A 21,491-nucleotide genomic window follows, 5' to 3' on the forward strand; every position below is an offset into this window, starting at 1 on the left:
CTCCCAAGTACCATGCATTATTCACCACTCACTCACTTACTCTAACATAGAGGACAATGACATTACCTTTCCTTCATGAATCAAGTGCTCTCACACAACAAAAGAGAGTAGTTCCATACACATTAAAATTCAAGAACAATTAGAAACTCAAGATAGGAAGAATTCACTCACTCTCATAAATAACATTCATATGCCACAAAAGATGCACCATGGGCTTACCCATAGTGTACTACTCTACTAATCGAGCTCATTCAGTCTAGGATCAAGTAGGACTTTAATTGGTTGTACTGTAGGCTGCGGGTCGGGTATGATACATTTGGATATAAGAGTGACTACACCTCCCTAAGCACTTTAATACATATACTTTAACATTCAAACCCCATACTTATGTCAAACCAAACTCCACCTTCACGTCAATGTATATTACTCCATACTTCTTTTAAGCATAATTACATCAAGAGTCACCACTGTCAAGGAATATTTTTCACAGCAATACAACTATATAAAAAAAATATTATTTCTTTTTCAATTCACGTGATTCTTACTTTTTCAAAATAGTGCACCTTTCTCCTTATTTCATTAGTTCCACTCAAATGCCAAACCAACCACCCCACAATTTAACTTTTATAAAGTTCATTACAATTCAAGTGCTCATCAGAGGTTAAAAGGTTCAAATAGATAATTAATTCAAATAAATGGGTAAGGCTTGTAATGTGGTTGCCAAAGAAACATGATTAAAGGCTCAAAGGGTTAACTACGATACATAACAATTAGGCATGTAAACTATATATATCTGGCTCAATAAAGAAATGCCTATATCATTTCCAAGACTGAACAAAACTACTATTTCGCTTTGCAAACACACGGGGCAAGTTCTAGACATCAAATGCAGTGCACATAATAAGATAAAAATAAAAATAAAAGAAAGCAGTAAAGTTGGGTTGCCTCCCAACAAGCGCCTGATTTAACGTCGCGACACGAATTGTACCACTTTTTATCTCCATCTCGAACTTATGAATTGAGCCCCTAATAGGGAATCCAGTCTGTGGCTATGCTCCTTTGCTGGGGATACAAAGAAAACCAGGCCAAGCAATAAAATTTTCGCTCTACACCTCTTGACCTTTAGATGAGGAATGTAATTTTTGCTTTTTGGCACAACAAATTCAAGAATATAGGCACCTCGTTCCTCGTCCATTGGCTCCTCCAAAGGCTCAGAAGACTCGATTTCCATGTCATCATCCAAACACAATGTTGAAAGAAGTATGGAATGAGGACCAATACGCCCTAACTCTAGAATTGTATTACTCTTTACATCCTCATATGTACACACACTAGAGTATTCAAATATAATATTATCTACTTCCTCACATGACTCTAGAACACTCCTCTCAGCATTGGCATCCTCAAGAAAAATATAGTCTAATGCTTGGTATTCTCGTTCTAGCTACTCAATTTAGTCTAGAAGATTTTTTTTTAGTTTCACACAACTCATCATTAAATTTTTGGGCGTTGAACGCATCAACCTTTGCACTCAAATCTGCATCCAAGTTGTGCAAAGCCAAGCCAAACTTGTCAATTTCTTGTGCAAGATCAACTCTCTCCTTCGACCAATCATTCACCAACTTTGTTAGAAGATAACATCGCTCCTCATATTCCCTTAATTGTGAATATTCATCCCAATACCAACCCTTACTCCCATATTCAAATTCAGACCTCCCAGAGTTTAGGTCATGACAAGCCCAAAAAGACGGGCCATAAAAGTTTTTCGTCAACCAAGCATCTTCATCAATAACCTTACCTACGGATATTTCATCCTCAGATGTCATGGTGAGAGAACTATGAACATATTAAGAGAAAGATAAAATTGTTATAAAAATAAAAAAATTAAAATAACAAAAAAAATAAACAAAACCTATAAAGATAAAAGTAAATGTCTAATCTAGAAAAATAACTAAATAGGAAAATTAAAAACTTGAACAGAAATCAATTAAAAGCTTAACTTAGATAAGCAATCAATAACTAAGTCCACGGCAACGGAGCCAAAAACTTGTTGGTTCCCCAAGTACACGCAAGTATACGTGGCCGTTAAGTAATAAAGTGACTCAAAAGTCGGATGTCGAACCCACAGAGACTTAGATTAATTGTTAACTAAGCAAACTAAATTCAATTTATTATCCAAGATATTTAAGAGTGATGTTTTTCTATTAATCTACTATTGCGGAAATTAAACAAGTAACAACTAATTTATTGTCACGACCCAACTCCATGTCAGGCTGTGATGGCGTCCAACACCGTTGCTGGACAAGCCAACAGTGAACAACTTCGTGATTTCCCATTTAGTTTTTACTTATTTTTAAAATATTTGGTAAATAAAGGATTTTTAAGGCAAACAAACGGAAACATCTAAAAAAACAATTATAACTATTGAATTACAACCCAAACTGAAAATCAAAGTCTACTAATGCGTGCCAAGATCTGGTGTCACAAGTATGTGGGCAACTAGTAGAATATACAAAAGATGACTATCCTACTGTCTGAAACAGAATAGACAGATAAAAACAAAAGAGAAACTACAGCATGCTGCTGAACGGCTCAGAAGGGCAGCTCACCGTGAAGTCTCGGTCCAAAATCAAGTATGCGCGCCGGGCGGGTAACTAGATACACCAGCCTCAGATCCTGTACAGTTAAGTACAGAAGCATAGTATGAGTTCATAAACAATATGTATCCAGTAAGTATCACGCCTAACCTCGAAGAATTAGTGACGAGGGGTCGACTTGACACTTACTAGGCCAATAATAATGTAATTTAAAGCAATATACTAAGCATGGATATCATGAATGATACTGTCAGTTCAACAACAGGAAGAGATAAGTCCTTTCATAATTATAACTTAAATTTCAGTAATACCATTTAGCAACTTACATTTCAAGGAATTTAAGCAGAATAAACCATGGATAATTTCCAAATAATTAGCATGCACAATTATGCCGAGGATAATACGGCCCGATCCAACAAAATATTTAAACGGTGCACTGCCGAGGGTCGAACGGCGCGAACCATAGATGCATCTATTTTCCCCGCTCGCGAATCATACATGCGACGCGGTCAAACATAAATTTAAGGAATTACCCCACTCGCGAATCATACATGCGATGCGGTCAAACATAAATTTAAGGAATTACCCCGCTCGCGAATCATACATGCGACGCGGTTACACAAAGATCTCATAAATTTTTATAGTACTCTCCCATTCTTTTCAAAATACGAAATTCAAATGAAAACTTTTAAGAACCCATTATTTTTGCTCAATTCCAAATTCCTTTTGAAATATTTAATAAGCACACCCCATTCCGCCCTTCTCAAGGCAAATAATATACATAAAGCAATAATCATATCAACAAGGCATGGTGTAAGCCTAAGACTACCCGGACATAATAGGAAGTAATCCAAATAAGTCAAGTTCATTGTGGTAAAAACCTAAGTTTCCCCAGCAGAGTCGCCATGTTGTTGCGCCCCGTTTTCTCGCGAGAGCGGGCTTCGACGCGTGATAACTCTTTTAAAGGGTTTTAAAAGAGAAGAGTCGCCACCTAACAATTTTTACAATTCTACACTACCAAGACTCCCAGCGAACCAAAGACGGGTTGGCTGTCTAATTCCGTAGATCCTCTCCTGGTTCAGCATTCCGAATTGTTAGTGTCTTGCTATCAATTCCTTCGTAGCATTCTTCAATCATAGTCACGAACAACCTTCTCATCCCATCGATGATATCTTTCTCTGGTGCTGAGTTCTGGCACGTACTCAAAACATGCTCTGGCACAAAAGCCTTTTCCCCGAAGCAACCGGTACAAGTCTTCCCGATCGAAGGCTGATACCCTATGCCGGCTCTTCCTTTCTAACCATTTAGCTCAATCGGTTCTGTTATCCCATCTGATCGGGCTCCCAGTCCAGTTCCTGGTCTATATCCATATTTCATCATTTCCCTCATGGCCATCTTTGATCTATACGGCGACTGCATTCCTAAGCTTTGCTCAGTCTTTTCTATTTCGGTGGTCTGCATGATCTCCACAGCATGGAAGGCAACCCCATCTAGACCTTCTATGAATGGGACTTCATGTTCTAGATAAGCTTCTTGGCTCCATTCGCTATGGACCACGATCTCTTGACAACCCTACTCGAATTTCATGCACTGGTATAGGGTGGATGGGACGGCCCCTGCCATGTGTATCCAGGGCCTTCCTAGTAGTAAGTTGTATGAAGAGTAAATATCAATCACTTGAAATAGTATGGTAAATTCAACTGGTCTGATCTGCAAAGACAAATAAATTTCTCCAATGAAATCCTTCTACGACCCATCAAAAGCCCTTACTCTCACAAGACTTTCCTTGACTTATCTCAGGTGGATACCCATCTCCCGTAGAGTAGAGAGCGGGTAGATGTTGACTCCTGATCCTCCATCAACTAGTACTTAGGACACTACCTTGTCTCCACATTTGACAGTGATGTATAGAGCTTTGTTGTGACCCACGCCTTCGGTAGGAAGCTCATCTCTTCAGAAAGTGATAATATTTGCTTCGACCATATTCCCAATAGTTGCTACCAATGACTCACTAGTGGTGTTGCTCGGCACACTTACCCCACTTAATACTTTCATCAGGGCGTCCTTATGACTGTCAAAACACATCAGTAAATCCATGATTGATATTTGCGCCGAAGTTTTCTTCAGTTATTCCTCCATGGCGTATTCTTTGGTTGAAATCCTCTTTCAGAATTTTGCAGCCTCGAGATCTGCTAAATTTCTTCTATGGATATGCTCCCTTCCCAGATTCTTTTGGTTTGCATCTTTAGGAGTGTAGCATCTTCCCGACCTAGTCATACCGTGGGCTGCCACAGAATCTGTCATCTTGGATTTTCCCTTTTGCTGATATGTCCACGGGACAGTTTTGTATTCCCGGTCATCTTCGTCCATGGTAGCAGTGGTGGGCTATTACTAGTAAGTATGAACCATCACCGTAGGTCTCAATTGCACTGTGATCATCGGAGTCCTTTGATACGGGACCCTTGCATCCTTTGCATTTTCTATCGTGACAATGGTTCCTTTCAAATCATATTATTCATCCAAGGTGATCATGTTAACCCCTTGATTCTGGTGATTTGGTAGCGGATTATGGTTCACATTGGGCGGAGCCGGAGTGCACTGAATGGCTACGCTTTTGATCAATATTTTAATTTCATTTTTCAGCTTGAAACAATCTTCAATATCATGCTCAGGCACGTTTGAATGGTACACGCACCTTTTGGTTGCATCAAAATATGTTGAGGGATTTTCAGGAACCCTTCCTTCTACTGGATGTATCAAACCTGCTCTCCTCAATCTTTCAAATAGTTGAGCCAGAGGTTTAGCAATTGAGATGTAGTTTCTGGGACCTCTCTCTTCAAAATTCGGGCGAGGCCAGGGTGCATAAGTGGGTCAGTTTTGATGAGTGGTGGTTTGGACAAGAGCATATGGTCGTGGTGGGTTCGGTTGTTATGGGTTCGAGGCGGGTTATATTGAGGTTGGGGATTATAATATGGTTGTGTGTTGTCCACTGGAGCAAAAGCAGGTGGTGGTGAATGGTTTTTTGGGGAGTAAGAGGTGTTTCCATGATGTGGGCTGGGTTGATAATATGGGACAACTGCTGATACCTCTTCATTTTTCTTCTTCCCGCTACCTATTGACCCAGATTGGATTGCCTTGCTAGCTGCTTGCAGTGCAACCATGGATTGTACTTTGCCGGATTTTATACCTTCTTCTAAGAAATCTTCCATTTTGACCAGTTCGAGGAGTTTCTGTCCAATCATTTTCTCAAAGTAAATCCATTCCTAGGCCCTGATAAAATACTTAGTCAATTCACTGTCATCCAACGGAGGTTATGCCCTAGCGGCCTCGGATCTCCATCGATGTGCATATTCTTGGAATAACTCGGACAGCTTCTTCTGCAGGTTTACCAGTACGAACCTATCGGGAGTGATCTCTGTGTTGAATTGGAAGCGATTCATGAAATCCTTCACTATATCCTGCCATGTCCTCCAATTTCGCGGATCTTGTCGAGTATACCATAGAAGTTCTTCCCATGCCAGGCTTCCTATGAACAACTTCATACTCAGCTTCTCGTTTCTTCCCACTCTAACTAACTTGTCACAATATGCTCTCAAATGTGCATGGGGATCACCTGTCCCATTGAAGACATCAAACTTTGGAGGCTTATACCCTACTGGTATATCTACATCAGGATGGATACACAGATCCTCATAGTCTAGACTTTCACTTCCCCGAGCGACTTGGAGGTTCTTCATTTGTTTTCTCAAGATTTGTAACTACTCAAACACTGACTCTTCCTCCTTATGCCTAGCCTCCATTTCCATCTCGTCGTATTGGTCAATCTCATAAGGCACCCTGACCATGACAGGTGCTGTAAAGGTGGGTTCAGAAATGACATATACAGGAGGAACATATCGCTCATGTGCAGCGGTATGTGCCACGGGTATGTGCTATTTTTGGTGAGTGGTAAAGGTGACTCCGTCACAAGGAGGGATGTGAATTGTGTTAGTGGTAACGAGTGGGTTTTGTGGATTTTGAACGTAATGTGGTACGTAGGGGGTCTTGATAGGAGGATTTGGTAGGTTTGCAGGGGTTATTGAAGGTATGATTTGAGTGGTAGGGACCAAAGTCGGAGTATTGTTAGTTTGGTGAGTGGTAGAAGGAAAGTGGTCGGGGATTGAATCCAAAGAAGGAAAATAAGGTGGTTGTGGGATCATTGTAATGGCCAGATGTGCTAGTTCCCTGATATGTTGTACTTCCTCTCTTAAAGATGTCCATCCTGGCCACATGTTCATCATTCCTTGTATCGTCTTTCTCTCCCGATCGCCCTAGTCTATCGGCTATTACCATAGCATGTTCGGTTGGGTTATCTGTAGCAGACATCTTCCCCTTCGATCTTAGGTTGTACGATGGTTCCGTCAGTTTTGGGTCAACACAAACAAACTTTTCTTTTGAGGAATAATAATAAAGTAAGAAATGAAAGAAAAAGAAAAAGAAACTAAAGTTAGTTTCATTATTTATATGAGTAAAAGGTCACACAAAGCAGTTAGTTCATGTATTTAGGCAAGCACATTTCCTAGAATTTGTGGGACTTCTCTTTGTCGGAGGTAAGCCTAAATCGTGAATAATTGACAAACAATCAGATTTGACACATTCAGATCTGAAGCAAATTTTGTTTTCATTGATAGTGTTTGGATTGAGATAAGCGGGAGCGGAGGTTACATCATTGTTTCCAGCATTCACAGAACTGCATGGGCTTGAACAACTTGCCCTTAAGAAAAATAAGACAACTAGGGATAAAGATACAAAGTGCGAAAGGAGGGGAAATCAACCAACTTCCAGTAACTATCCCCAGAATCATTCCCTATCTCCTCTTCTTCTTCTACCGGTTCTTCCTCTCCATCGTCATTGAACTTAGATTCTTCCTCTGGTCTTCCTCCAGCTCTGTCTCTGATTCTATCTGGATGCACTCTACTACTCGGTCATCATCTTCGGCGAGTGGCAGCATGTGATCAATGGACCCAGGACCACTTGACGGTGCATGGAGATGGTCATAAGATAATGTGGTAGGATCTCATGGTAGATTTGCAAAGACGCCACTGCGTCCTCCAGCCATGCTATACCTTCCCTGCTTGGTTGGGCTAGCTCGTCTTCCTTGTTGATCCAGACATAATATTCCAGAATGCACCACAAGTTTTGACCCATTAGCATTGTGACCAGATCATTCCACTCTTTTTGGATCCTTCTTATCCTCGGTATTGGGATCTGCCCGTTGTAATCGTCCACATACAACGATGTCCTCGTCTAGAGAGGCGCATCCCATGAATTCAAACTACTCAAGGTATCAAGGCCACAAACTGACCACCACTTTGAAAACTCACAAAATTTTCTTTGTTTGAAGCAGGAACAAAGCGATGCAAAATGGCAATTCTCAAAGGACGAATGACCAAAGGTAAGTTCCTCAAAATCTCCATTTTCTATTATTTTCAGCATGCATCACTAATGTTCACGTGGTTTCGGATCATGTTGATGACGCCCACAAAGTAGTCGACTATGGCTCTCGCTGAAAGAAATTCAGACAGATTTGAAGCAGCAGGGTACATCCCTTAAAGAAATCATACTATCCTGCACAAGCGGATAAAGCCCTTAAAATCTCAGCTAACACCATTGGTAGCAGAGTGGCTTGGAAGTTGCCTCAGAATGTCGCCAGTACCACGGGTAACAAGTTGATATTGATCTGACCTCTTCTTCGTGGGAAAACCAACCATCCCAACAGCGCCAAGGAGAAATATATGGGCCTGAGACTCTCCTACGTTGTCTGGTCACACTGAAATTCTGTCATGCACCATTCATAGCTTTCACGATGTCCGAACTTATTGAATAATTGATCTAGGCTTACCCATCCATCCTCGATGTTTCTCAAACCCCGACTGTTTATTAGGCCCAGAGCATCAAGAAACCTATAACCTGGCAAGGTAACTGGTAATACCGGTCTCCTTCCTGTAAATGGCACTAGTAACTTCTTTTAATGTTGGCACTAACTTACAATCAGCAAACTTGAACACCATCTTGTCCAAGTCCCAGAACTCTATCAGCAGGCGAGTAAGCACCTTGTCAGCTCGGATGTTTAGCAAAGCAGTCAGTGCTCCCAGGTATGTCAGAATTTTATCTCTGTGTTCTCGGCGGATATTCATCCACCACTTCTTTAGCTTGTGTGGTGCTCCCATTACCATATTGATCTCGGGGATGTTTTGGTTGATTTCCATTTCTGAAGTGGGTAAAGAAAGGGTTTGATAAGCATTTGCTTTGGATCTTAAGTGTCTCATCATATTTGTTCATCTTTCCACAGAAATCATGTCGTTGGGTGCATGACCCGTTGACATTAGGGTGGCTTTCCTAATCGTGTGTCGATGTCAAGGACCGACTCACCTAAGGTTTATGCAATACGACCTATGTTTGCGAGAGTAGAGTGTCTCCTGTCTCTGAATTGGACTGAAGATTGCGAGAAGTTATGTCAGTTGACCTGACAAAGCCATTCTCTGAAACTAAAGAATTTTTGAATAGAAGGTTCTGAGGGGTGTAAAAGACAACCCTCGCATGCCATTGTGTGTGATAGTGTACGGCCAAGACTCGATAGGAAGAAGTGTGATGAAAGTATATATAAAACGGTAACAGATAAGGGTGCAATAATAAAAGGCACGATAATAAGCATGCATAATGAGCAAGTAAGGCAGGCAAGCATATAATTGCAATTTAAAGATAGTTAAAGCAGTGTGCAAACAAATCTGAGTTCTAAGTCTAGTCTAAGTCTGCTAAGGTCAGAACCTAAGTGTGAATACCCAGCAGAGTTGTCATGTTGTTGCACCCTATTTTGCACTAGTTAAAACAAGATTCAACTTGTGGTTTCTCTGTTTTTGATGAAAGAGAGTTACCACCTAATATTTAAAGGTATATTAGGGTACCAATTTAATTAATAAGTCGTGTTATTTATTGGTCTGCTAACTGGTGAGATTTTGAGTAGCGGTTCTTGTTCATCTAAGGGGTAGCTCCATAGGACTTAGACTAGGTTTAAAACGATTAGTTGTTTGTATTCTGCTTAATTAGTATTAAAGAGGCATGGCTTACTATTTATCTAAGTGAGAGTATGGTGTTAGTAAAGAGGGATCCGAAATTAGAAAGGATACGGGTTTAGAAATAGTCTTGAAAGCTACAGTTGGTGTAATTAAAAGAGTTCCAAAATTTGAATGGCTTACATATGGCATGTAGAAAACGCTTTGTTCTTTAAAGAAAAATGAATGTTTACATACTTTTAAGATGTTATAAGCAAGTAGGTCTAAGGTATACCTTGACTTCTGAAATTATCTAAATCTTAGGCTTGAGGGGATGTTCGAAAATCTTGCTGGACGACAACTCCTATGTTTTGAAAGAGTCAGATTCTTTTTAGAAGGCTAGTCTTGCAATTCATTTCTGCTTTTGAAAAGAGGGAGTACCGTCTTTGCTAAGTATTCCCTTTTAATCTTCAAAATCTTCACGAAAAGGTTAGCGTGGCAGATTAATAATATGAACAATACGTGAATTAATGAACTGAAGAGTAGATATTATCTAGTATTTCTTTTACCCCTATGTTCTTTAAGGCCTGCCTAAGTTATTTATGTAATTCAAAAGGTAAAGAAAAACACTAAATCAAATATGACGAGAGCAATATATATACATGTAAGAGAATATAAATAACAAGATGTAATGAAGCATTATAGGTAAGGAATGACACTGGTTTATGACTCAAAGAGGTAGGCCGAATAATCAGTGAGAAAGGACAACAGCAAGTTCCAAATTTCAAATGCAATGACGTTGTGTTTGGGTCTGAGTTCCTTGAGAACTCAGCAGGCCCAATAGTTGTACATGTTCAAAAGAAAAAGAGAAAGTCATTATATATAACATTCTATATTTTATAGCCATGCATGAGATACACAAGTAAATGACTTGAACAAAAATATAACAAACTAACAGTACTTGAGCATCATAAGAGGTTCAAGAAAGGATAATGATATCATCAGATAAAGGGAAGCATGCTAAATGTGTTTTGGATTGGACTTCAGGTGTAAAGGGAAACTTAGCCTCAGTGTTTTAAATAGACAAATGTGTTATCACAACCTGAATGCACTTCAATAGCTTTCATAACTTAAGCTCAATATAAGACAATCTCAGAATTATGCACAAATGCATTATGAAGATTCAACTAACATCAGTATAAGCTTACATATCAGTCATTAGTTCAATTAAACAATCAGCAGAATCATAGAGATACGTAAAAGAGATTAGAGTAGACTCAAAGATCATAACTAATATACCAACACCATAATAGCAATCTGATCTTTATCCAAAACAAAATTATACTCTATTAGACTAAATTAACCAATATGAGTGGTGAATGATGTTTAAGACAGAGGAGACTCCATACTAAGTAAGTTTAAATCAACTATACAGATTAAGGAGTGGTAGTCCAAATATGATGGGGTTCCATTCAACTTACTAATATAATAATTAATACTCAACTGCAACAGATATGACTATAACCTAACTCATAAGTGATGACTTGATCATGATAGAGTGCATACAAGAATAGTTGTTGGGTTCATCAGAGAGTTAGCCTAATTACCTTAATGAGACTGTTTTATACAATGAGGCTCATAGATGTGATTAACAGTTAAGTATAAACACAAGACTTTCACAGTAATGGCTCAAAGGATTCTTCAGATTTACAAACACTCATGTCAAGAAAGAAAACACCTTAAACATTTAAACTTGACATACTTCAACTAAGTAGTAAGGATTAAACCTTGAGAATTTATATCCATCTTAGTTAAATCATCAAATAACAACTTCTAGCACAGAACAACATACTACACTGAGCAAGATTAGTGTGATAGGCGTGAAGATTACAACAGAACATTAGAGAAATCTGAAGTCAAAACAAGTATGGGAAGCTATTAAGACATATTAAGGAACTTAAGTGTATAGGCTATTTGATTCATAACAGTAGTAATCAAAGTCACATAATAACTCAATCAAACTGGTTCGAGACTCATAAAAGCATAACAGTCAACCATAAATTAGTCACAAATCATTATGAGCTAGAACAAATAGTCATATACTAATGACAAACATTATGAACGGAAGCAGTCAATAAAAATACAACAATGTATTCATGATCTCGAATAAGACAATCAAAGAAGGGGGTAGAGGTATACTGACCTCCTTTTGTGCAGCAGACCAAACAAGGGTTCAACGCAACAGTGTAGGAACTAAAGCTTCAAGCTTTGAGCAGTGAGAACTTGGAAACAAAGAGAAACAGAAATTAATGAGAGAGAGTCTAAGCTTTTGAAATCTTAGTGGTTTTGATACTCGTATTAGGATTTCTTAGTTCGTGTTAGGTCTATCCGGTGAGAGCATTGAAGGGCTCTATTTATAGTAGCATTCAATGCCCTAGGTTACAGATTCAAACTACGATAGTGGAAGATGACGGAGAATGGAAGATGACGGAGAATGGATGATGTGAGCAAACTCGAGTGAAATTAGATATGACAGAGGTGAGAACAACGATAGCTTTTACCTAAGGGAGGAAGATTGTCCGTTGAAAGCAGAACCACCGGATAAAGGCCCAATGTCCAGAGGTCTCTGCGCTTGACCTCTGGACCAAGAATAATGATGATGACATTGCAAAGTGGCCATGCATGCCTCTAATTTTGATAGAGCACAGGAATCTCTAAGGATTCGGCCTTGTGCCAATTGGTCTAGGGTTTTGAAATCCAATGAGTGAAATGGAAAGAAAATCACAGGCTTCATAGCCAGGGGACAAAGTGAGTGATTCTACGAGTTTGGACTTGGGAGAATCAAAGACAAAATGGTGTTTCGATGCTAAGGTTCAGGTTCTGGTGCTTCAGATTTGATGACCGAAAAAGGAAATATCAGCGGGATTCTTGGATAGGGAAGCATGAGAGATGATTTGATAAACAAGATCTCATGACCTTGCCCAAATTTGTGCAAGGTTTATTGATTGATGTTCATGAGAGATTGAGAGAAGAGAGCAGGAAAAAGTAAAGAAAGGCGGCTGTATGAGTTACAAATGAATTAAGGTTAGGAGATGGGAGTTGGTCGTCTCTGAATTGAGAATGAGGGAGTTGATCTTGGCCATTGATCTTTTAGATCAACGGTCCTGGTATTTAGGGAATAAACTTTTAGATCTTTGTGATCCAACGGTTAGGATTGAATCTCTGGGCGTTAAATTATTAAAGAGGAAATAGAGTTAAAAATCATTGGTCGTTGATCTGAGAAACTGACGGCCCAGATTTGTTTTTTTATGAATGGGTAGAACGGGTGACATGGCACGATCTCATTGGACAAGACGAAGCAACGAGGATTGCCATGGTGGAGAGAAGGGAATTGGACCAGTAGTCTATTTAACTAAAATTAAGAAGTAATTTGTTAAATTAATTCTAAAACGTATGTGGTGTGTACAAAAGTTATTTTAATAATCTTAAAATAGTAAGTATATTTATAGTTACATAATACTAGTACTAGATTATTAATTTCAAAGCTATTAATACTTATTTAATTTTGTAAAATAGGTATTATTGATTAAAAAAATTCAAATTATTAAGTTTAAATAAATTAATTTAAAAGGGAGGGTCAAATTTTGCCGTCAACACCCCTCCTCCATTCGTCCTTCTAGTATCCCTACTGTGAAGGAGGACTGCAACTTCTTTAATGTCGAAATCCTCACTCCCGATGGGGTAGAACGAGTTACTTACTCCAGAGAGGGGTTTTGTGTATATCTATACATATCCATTTACTCTGGGGGCCCTTCTCTTTAGGGTCGAGTGAAGGACTTGACCCAATAATTATGGGGTTTTGCCACTGGTACCATGTCTGCTTGGCACAAGTAGGTCCATCCATATAGCGTATTGTGACCTGCCTTCGTCAGTTGTGCACCAAGACCGGAGAAACCCTATTCTCGCACATATGATGAATCTCTACTCCCCCAAGATTTTCCGTGGTGGGTGAGTGTTAAACTTCAGCAAGCATGGTCATCACGCCATTCTCACCAGCATAGATGATGACAACGATCGCGGATAGATAGAGCGGTTCGTTGTTATTGCTACCAGGGACATTGTCTCACCCCAAAATTACGGAGCACGACCGGCGCTCAACCTAGTGAATCCGACCGAGCAAGCCTGTTAGATTTCCAAAATGGGGATAATACATATTTTTATTAATTAGACAAAAGGGTGTTCATGTTTATAATACCAATTCACTTACCAATAGTTTCATCATTTTTAGAGCCTCAAATGGAACAAGTAATACAACCACAACATGATATAGTTTCACTTTCCTAGCACCAATATACAACCCACACTATGTCTACGGAGCCTCTAAAATACCAAAGAGTATAATGATAGTGCCGGCAATAAGGCTCCAGCTATATCTCAAAATACGATAACACATACGAAACAAAAGATGCACAACCCCGGAATGAGATGGGGCTCACCAAGTCAGCTGGGAAGAATGAGTACCGCTATCACTGGTCAATATCCTCCGCTGTGGAACCACCTGCATCCATTAAAGATGCAGCGCCCCGGGCAAAAGGGACGTTAGTACATGTCGAATAGTACTAGTATTAAAACTAAACACCAATTAAAGAATTCGAAAATACAATGTAAATATGATGAACCAGGGCGACAATAGAATAGCATAGTTAACCGTTTAAACCAAAGCAAGCTTATCAAGAGCTGTCATTACTATTTATAGAATTTAAGATGAGATCCTCTATAACCGTTCCCACATAAAGCGGCCCCGCCGCTTCACCCCAATGTATGCGGGTGGAGATGTAAACACAATACCAAAACTCTACTAAAGTGGCCATGTCTCCTTACCCCAATGTATGCAGGTGGAGATATAACCACAGTACCAAAAACCTACATTAAGCGGCTATGCCGCCTCACCCCAATACATGCAGGTGGAAATGTATCAACGATACCAATAGCTACACAAAGCGTCCATACCGCCTCACCCCAATATGTATATGTGGGTGGTGGTGCAACAACAATACCAAAATCATACACAAAGCGGCTCTTCCGCCTCACCCCAATATATGCGAGTGGAGGTGTAACCCCAAGCACAATCTCTACGCAATACCAAAATCATACACAAAGCAGCTCTTCCGCCTCACCCCAATATATGCAGGTGGAGGTGTAACCCCAATCACATTTTCTACACAATTTGGCATAATAGTTTTCCACATAAATCACGACTTGGAATCATAACACGTAGATGCACAATCCATAGTTTGGAACACATCCTCAATTTGTAATACAATATCATGAGAGCATTTGAAACACAAATTAAACATATATCTTTATCACAAAACTTATTCGGAATACTCAACTTGTAATAAATATCTTGGAACTTACAAGAATATTAGGGTTCCAATTCTTAAAGAAGAGTTTAGCCAACATACCTCAATGGAGCTTCCTTAAACTCTAAAATATTCCTGAATTCTTAGAAACTTCAATCTATTTTAAAAATATAACAAATTGAACCAAAATTAGGAAGATGCTCATGGTTCTAGCTCATTTGAGCATTTTATCAAACATTATGTGTGTATTAAGGTTTCAAGGTCCTTTTATGGAGGATTCCATCATCCCACAACCCAATCTTTACCATTTTTAGCTCAACAATCTTCCTACACCCTTTGATAATACATGCATATAAAATAAACAACTCTCATGCCCAAAACTTAACCTGCTAATTACCCATTTCTAGACAAAATTTGAAATTGAGGGTTAGGGTGTAGAATCTTACCTCTAGGATGAAGACCTAGTGAGTTTCCCTTCTTAATCTTCCAAAATTTGAGCAAGAATTGAAGAACAATTATTGAGGAACACCTTCTCACTCTAGGGCACTCTCTCTCACTCTAAAATGTTAGATTTTAGCTCAAAAATGGCCCAAAACGTGTATTTAATAAAGTAGGGTTGGGTTTTAAAAACCCAAAAATAAAGATCCGGAATAAGGTTTGCGATCGCATAATCAATATGCGGACCGCATATCGGCCGCATAATTGGTGTCCAAAGCTCGTAAAACATTTGCCTGGGTCTGCGGTCACTATGCGGCCCGCAGACCTGTTCTGCAGTCGCATAATGAATCGCAGAATAGTTCTGCGGTCGCATTGTCGACCGCAGAATGGCATCCAAAATTGCCCCTCTCCTGTCTCACTCTGCGGCCATTATGCGATCTGCAGAGTAATTCTGCGGTCGCATAATGGATCGCAGAAATGCATTTTCTACCAAAATGTTACCGGGCCTTACAAACATCATCCCGACCACAACTCCAACTTTCCCCGAGTCGTGGAATCTTTTCCGTAAGTCTTCGGATATTGGTTTATTTCTTTGTAAAAAGATAATTTCTTATTTTGCTGATTATTTTGACTTCCTTTGTTTTAGCTACCTGCTGGGAACCACCACGAGTTCACGGTCTGGACCGTTGGGCTCAGAAAATCCTGGATATTACAACTCTAGAATCCCATCGGTGGAAAGAAATGGCTCCCAAATACGGGTCGAGAGCTAAAAACAATGGTGAGAAAAATCTCTCTTTCCTTCAATCTTAATATTGTAAGAGTAATTTACTAATTGTCCTTTTGCCTACGTAGGGCTCCCGAGGGGTTTCGTCGTGTGCCTCGATGTCGATGCCCTAGATGACCTCGTGGAGGCCGAAAGGGTGTTGTAGAATGCCCTCAACTGAAGCAGGGCTCGTGGATATGCATGTACCTCCAGCGAGGGTGCCTTCTCTCGGAGTCCCTAGTCCAAGAATAAGAAACTGAAGGGGAGAAGTTCCTCCTCGGTTGGGGCTCAAGAGAAGAGAATAAAGAAAACACCAACCGAGCCAGCGACAGTGGTCCTCGGTGACAAAGGGGAAGCCAGTGATGAAGAGGCTTCCCTTCAAAGGAGAAAAGGATCTTTATCGGCTCAACCGGATGCTCAGCCGGGGGAGCTCCAAAATCCATTGTCAGAGGAAATTCAGGCGCTTTGGGGGGAGATGGGTTTAGTTGAAAATGCTTATTCTGCTTTTCGGTCCCTGCCGATGCTCCCGGTATGAAGAGTTCGGCCCCTGGCCTTTCTATGCCATCGACTGTTAAGATGGCCACAACTGTCGCCCCCTTTGTACCAGTTGCCTCTTCTCCATCTACATCAACAACTTCCTACCCATCGACACCAGCTTCCCTTTCTCCACCGACACCAACTGCTTCTCCTCCACCGCCATCAACCAAGCAAGCATGGAATGCCGCCCCTCCATGGTCTCCCAATCATGGGAACTTGGGAAATAATTATTCAGCACCTTCCCAAGATCCTCGTGGAAGGCCATGCACCACTCTTTTGGTTTTGAAGGAGTGCCATATTCTCTCAAAGCCGGTAGAGCTTGCCAATTATGTGAAGCGGCTAGCTTCAGCGAAAGAATGGAAAAAGATGGACTCTCTTTCGGGGGAGTGCCTCATTAATAATAGCATGCACTGCTTGACACACGTAACAGTCTCGCTCTTTTCCTTATTTTCCCAATTTAAGTTTCGAAGTAATAACCTTGGTTTTATCCTTTTTTAGTCCAACTTTCTTGCCTCCGAGGGCCTGCAGAGGTTGATTCTGGATAAGCAAGAACTTGTTTCGGAACGAGACCAACTGTTGGTCGAGAGGAATCAATTTGCTGAGCGCCTCCCGGTGCTGGAGGCCAAAGTTTCTCAATAGACATGCTCGAAGACCGACTGCAGCAGTCTGAGCAAGATAGGATGGCTCATAGCCAAGAAGCCTCCCAACTTCATGAAAATTTAAAGGAAGCAAAGACTAAGTGGGCTAAGCTTCATGATGTTGTGACTGCTTCTGCTGAACGTGAATCAGCCTTCATAGAACAAGTTAGTAATTTGGAGGTTGGTTTGCATGCCAAAACCGAAGAGGCCAACGCTGCCGAGGAGAAGAGGACCAAAATGTATGAGAGTCTCAAGAGGGTCATGGAGAAAAACCGGCTTCACTCAACTACCAATGTTGAGCTTGATTTGGACATATGAGAGTTACAATGCTTATGTGATGACGACGAAGTCAGTTTACTCATTGGAGACGTAAGAAGATCATATTGAGCTTGGTTGATGATTGGAGAGAAGATTGCAAAGGTATATTCAGGAACTTCCTTCTTTCTTTTGGCATGATCTTAAGTGAAATGAACGTAAACGATACGCTATTTCATAACGGATATACTCCTAGCAACTAAGATTGTCCATGTTGTTCTTTCCTTATAAAGTTATTCTAAGAAAGTGTGTATGATCCTTGAATCCTATTGAGGTTCATATTGATGGTATGGAAGTCCATAATGTTAATCAAAGGTGCGACGACCTTACATCACTCCGAATGGTTTAGAACGTGATTCCATGAACCCAATATATATATATCTCCGAAAAATTTAGAATATTATTCCATGAGTCGAGCATGCAATATATATATGTATCTATTTTACTCTATCGAGCCATGCTATAGTCGGCCGGGTACGGAACCTATTGTGCAACCACTAATCAGTTGGGTTTTACCGAGCTCCACGTGGCCGGGTACGATTCTACCGAGTCTTATGATGGCCGGATACGTTTTTACCGAGACTATTACGGCCGGTTATGATATGGTGATGATGATGCCTATAGAGGCGTATGTTTTTAAATTTTTATGTATGTATATATATATATATATATATATATATATATATATATATAATGTACCATGTATTTCATGTCAGTAGCCCTCAGAGGCACTCAGATGTTACAAGTTGTATCTTCTTTATCTCTCTTTGCATTACTGTTCTTATATATACTTTCCTGCCTTACATACTCGGTACTTTATTCGTACTGACGTCCCTTTTGCATGGGGACGCTGCGTTTCATGCCTGCAGGTCCCGATATTCAGGTTGACAGTCCTCCTAATAGGCTATCAGCTCAGGGAAGGTGTTGGTGTACTCCACTTGATCTGGAGTTGCCTATTTGGTCAGTATGATTTGGACAAGTATTGATTGGTATGGCGGTGCCCTGTCTCGGCCTTTATGACATTTATGTACTCTTAGAGGCTTGTAGAGAAATGTCATGTATTTGGACACTTGTATGGCCTTGTCGGCCTATGTTTTGAGTGTACAAATGATCATGTCGGCCTTATAGGCCCGTATGTCACATGTATAAATTTGTATATCATGTTGGGTCATCCTATATCGAGTATTCCCTTATGTTTTATTCTGGTTATCTCATGACGGCTTTCCAGCTTATTTACCCATTATAGTACAGTAAGAAAGATATGTTACGTTGGTACTCGGTTGAGTAAGGCACCAGATGCTCGTCGCGACCCTTCGGTTTGTGTCGTGACATGGCCACTTGCCCTTAGCATCTTCTAACTTCTTTCTAAGATTTTGAATGATTTTCTTGTTGGTCGACTCCTTCCACCCATTAGCACTCGGGTGGTATGGTGAGGAAGTAATTCATTTGATTTTTAGGCCTTCCAAGAACTTTGTGGCTTTTGAACCTACGAACTACGGCCCGTTGTCACAAGCAATCTCCTTCGGTATTCCAAATCGGCAGACTATGTGGTCCTATATGAAGTTAACCACTTTGCTTTCTCTAACCTTTTGGTAAGGACTTGCTTTAACCCATTTAGTGAAGTAATCAGTTAAAACTAATAGGAATCTTACCTTCCCGGGTCCCGGTGGTAAAGGACCAACTATGTCCATCCCCCATTTCATGAATGGCCACAATGACACCACTGAATGCAAGAGTTCCGCTGCTTGATGCACTAATTGTGCATGACATTGATATTTTTCACACCTTTGTACGAATGCCCTTGCGTCCTGCTCCATCCGGGGCCAGTAATAGCCAACCCTAACTAATTTGAGAAATAATAAGTCTACACTGGAGTGGTTTCCGCAAACTCTTTCGTGGACTTCTCTCACCACGTAGTTTGCCTTTGAAGCCCCTAAACACCGAGCCAGTGGCCTTTGGAACGATCTCCTGTATAAATGTCCATCATCAAGGCAATAACGAGTTTCTTTGGCCCGCAGTGCCCGGGACGCTTTTGGGTCTTCGGGTAACTTACCATGTTTGAGATATTCAATGAACTCGTTCCTCCAGTCCCAAACTAAGTTGGTTGAATTTACTTTGCAGTAGCCGTCCACATCCAACACTAAATGTAGCAATTGGATGATTGTACTGGAATCAGATCGCTTCATCTCCGTGAACGACCCCAAATTAGCCAATGCATCTACTTCCATATTTTCTTCCCTCAAAATGTGGACGATTGACCATTCTCTGAATTGTGCAAGTAATGCTTAAACCTTGTTCAAGTACTATTGCATACGCTCTTCCTTTGTGTCAAAAATCCCATACACTTAGTTGACCACCTGTTGGAAATCGCACTTTATCTCGATGACCTCGAAATCTAGTCCCCGAGCCAGTTTAAGTCCTGCAACCAAAGCCTCATACTCGGCTCCATTGTTAATTAATGGTACAATTCTAATAGCCTGTTTTAGGGTCTCCCCGAGGGCGTGATTAAAACTACCCCGAGACCGGACCCTTTTAAGTTGGAGGCTCCATCTGTAAATAAGGTTCAAACTCTCGTTGCCATCCCCTACACCAGCATTGCTTCCTTGGCAACCATAGGCATTAATCCCGGAATGAAATCGGCCACGAAATCGGCCAAAACATGTGACTTAATTTTAGTCCTCGACTTATATTCAATGTCGAATTCGCTAACTTTGACCGCCCACTTAGCCAAACGTCCTGACAACTCAAGCTTGTAAAGGACATTCCTTAAAGAAAAGGTTGTAACAATGGCTATTGGGTGACACTAAAAATAAGGCCTAATCTTTCGTGGAGCAACTACGAGAACTAAGGCCAGCTTTTCGAGGTGCGGATAACGAGTCTCCACTCCTGAACATATTTTACTAACGTAATAAACAAGAAATTGCATACCTTCTTCTTCTCGAACCAAAATAGCACTTACCGCTACTTCTGAGACCGCTAGATAAATTAACAACTGCTACCCTTACCCCAGTTTTGACAGTAACAGAGGGCTGGATAGGTACCTTTTTAGGTCCTTCAATGCCTGTTGGCATTCCGTAGTCCATACAAAGTCGTTCTTCTTTTTCAGAAGTAAAAAGAAGTGATGGCATTTTTTCGAGGACCTTGAGATAAATCTACTGAGAGCCGCCAACCTGCCGGTCAGTCTCTGCACTTCCTTCACACTCGTCAACTTGTCCGGGATGTCCTCGATGGTTTTTATTTTATCAGGATTTACCTTGATCCCTCTCAGAAACCCCAAGAATTTTCCGGAGCCAACCCCGAAGGCACACTTCTCCAGGTTGAGTTTCATGTTGTACTTCCTTACAATGTCAAAAGTTTCTTGGAGATGTTTCAGATGATCTCCTGCATCTAAAGACTTAACTAACATGTCATCAATATATACTTCCATTGTTTTGCCTATCTGATTGTCAAACATCTTATTAACGAGCCTCTAATAAGTGGCTCCGGCATTTTTAAGCCCAAAAGGCATCACATTATAGCATATGTGCCAAAGTTTGTTATAAAAGAAGTCTTTCTTGATCCTCCAGGTTCATCTTAATCTGATTGTACCTGGAGTAAGCAACAAGGAAACTCATTAGCTCGTGCCCGGCCGTAGCATCAATCATTTGATCAATTTTCGACAACGAGAATGAGTCTTTAGGGCACACCTTATTTAAATCCTTATAGTCTATACACATCCTAAATTTATTATTCTTTTTAGGTACTACAACTACGTTGGCTAACCATTCCGGATACTTTACCTCCCAGATCGAACCGATATTGAGTAGTCG

The 21,491-nt window shown here is 40.4% G+C and overlaps 1 protein-coding gene across 1 annotated transcript; it reads right to left on the reverse strand.

Moving 5' to 3' along the window:
• Positions 1 to 19,235: 19,235 nt before the first annotated feature.
• Positions 19,236 to 21,136, reverse strand: LOC142166791 (uncharacterized). The gene is made up of 2 exons (XM_075226128.1): positions 20,853 to 21,136; positions 19,236 to 19,947 (listed from the first exon to the last, which is right to left on the reverse strand). The coding sequence occupies exons 1-2, from the start codon at positions 21,134 to 21,136 to the stop codon at positions 19,236 to 19,238; spliced, it is 996 nt and encodes a 331-aa protein (XP_075082229.1).
• Positions 21,137 to 21,491: the final 355 nt, after the last annotated feature.

This window comes from Nicotiana tabacum, chromosome 2 (genome assembly GCF_000715075.1).
Source record: "Nicotiana tabacum cultivar K326 chromosome 2, ASM71507v2, whole genome shotgun sequence".
NCBI classification, from domain to species: domain Eukaryota; kingdom Viridiplantae; phylum Streptophyta; class Magnoliopsida; order Solanales; family Solanaceae; genus Nicotiana; species Nicotiana tabacum.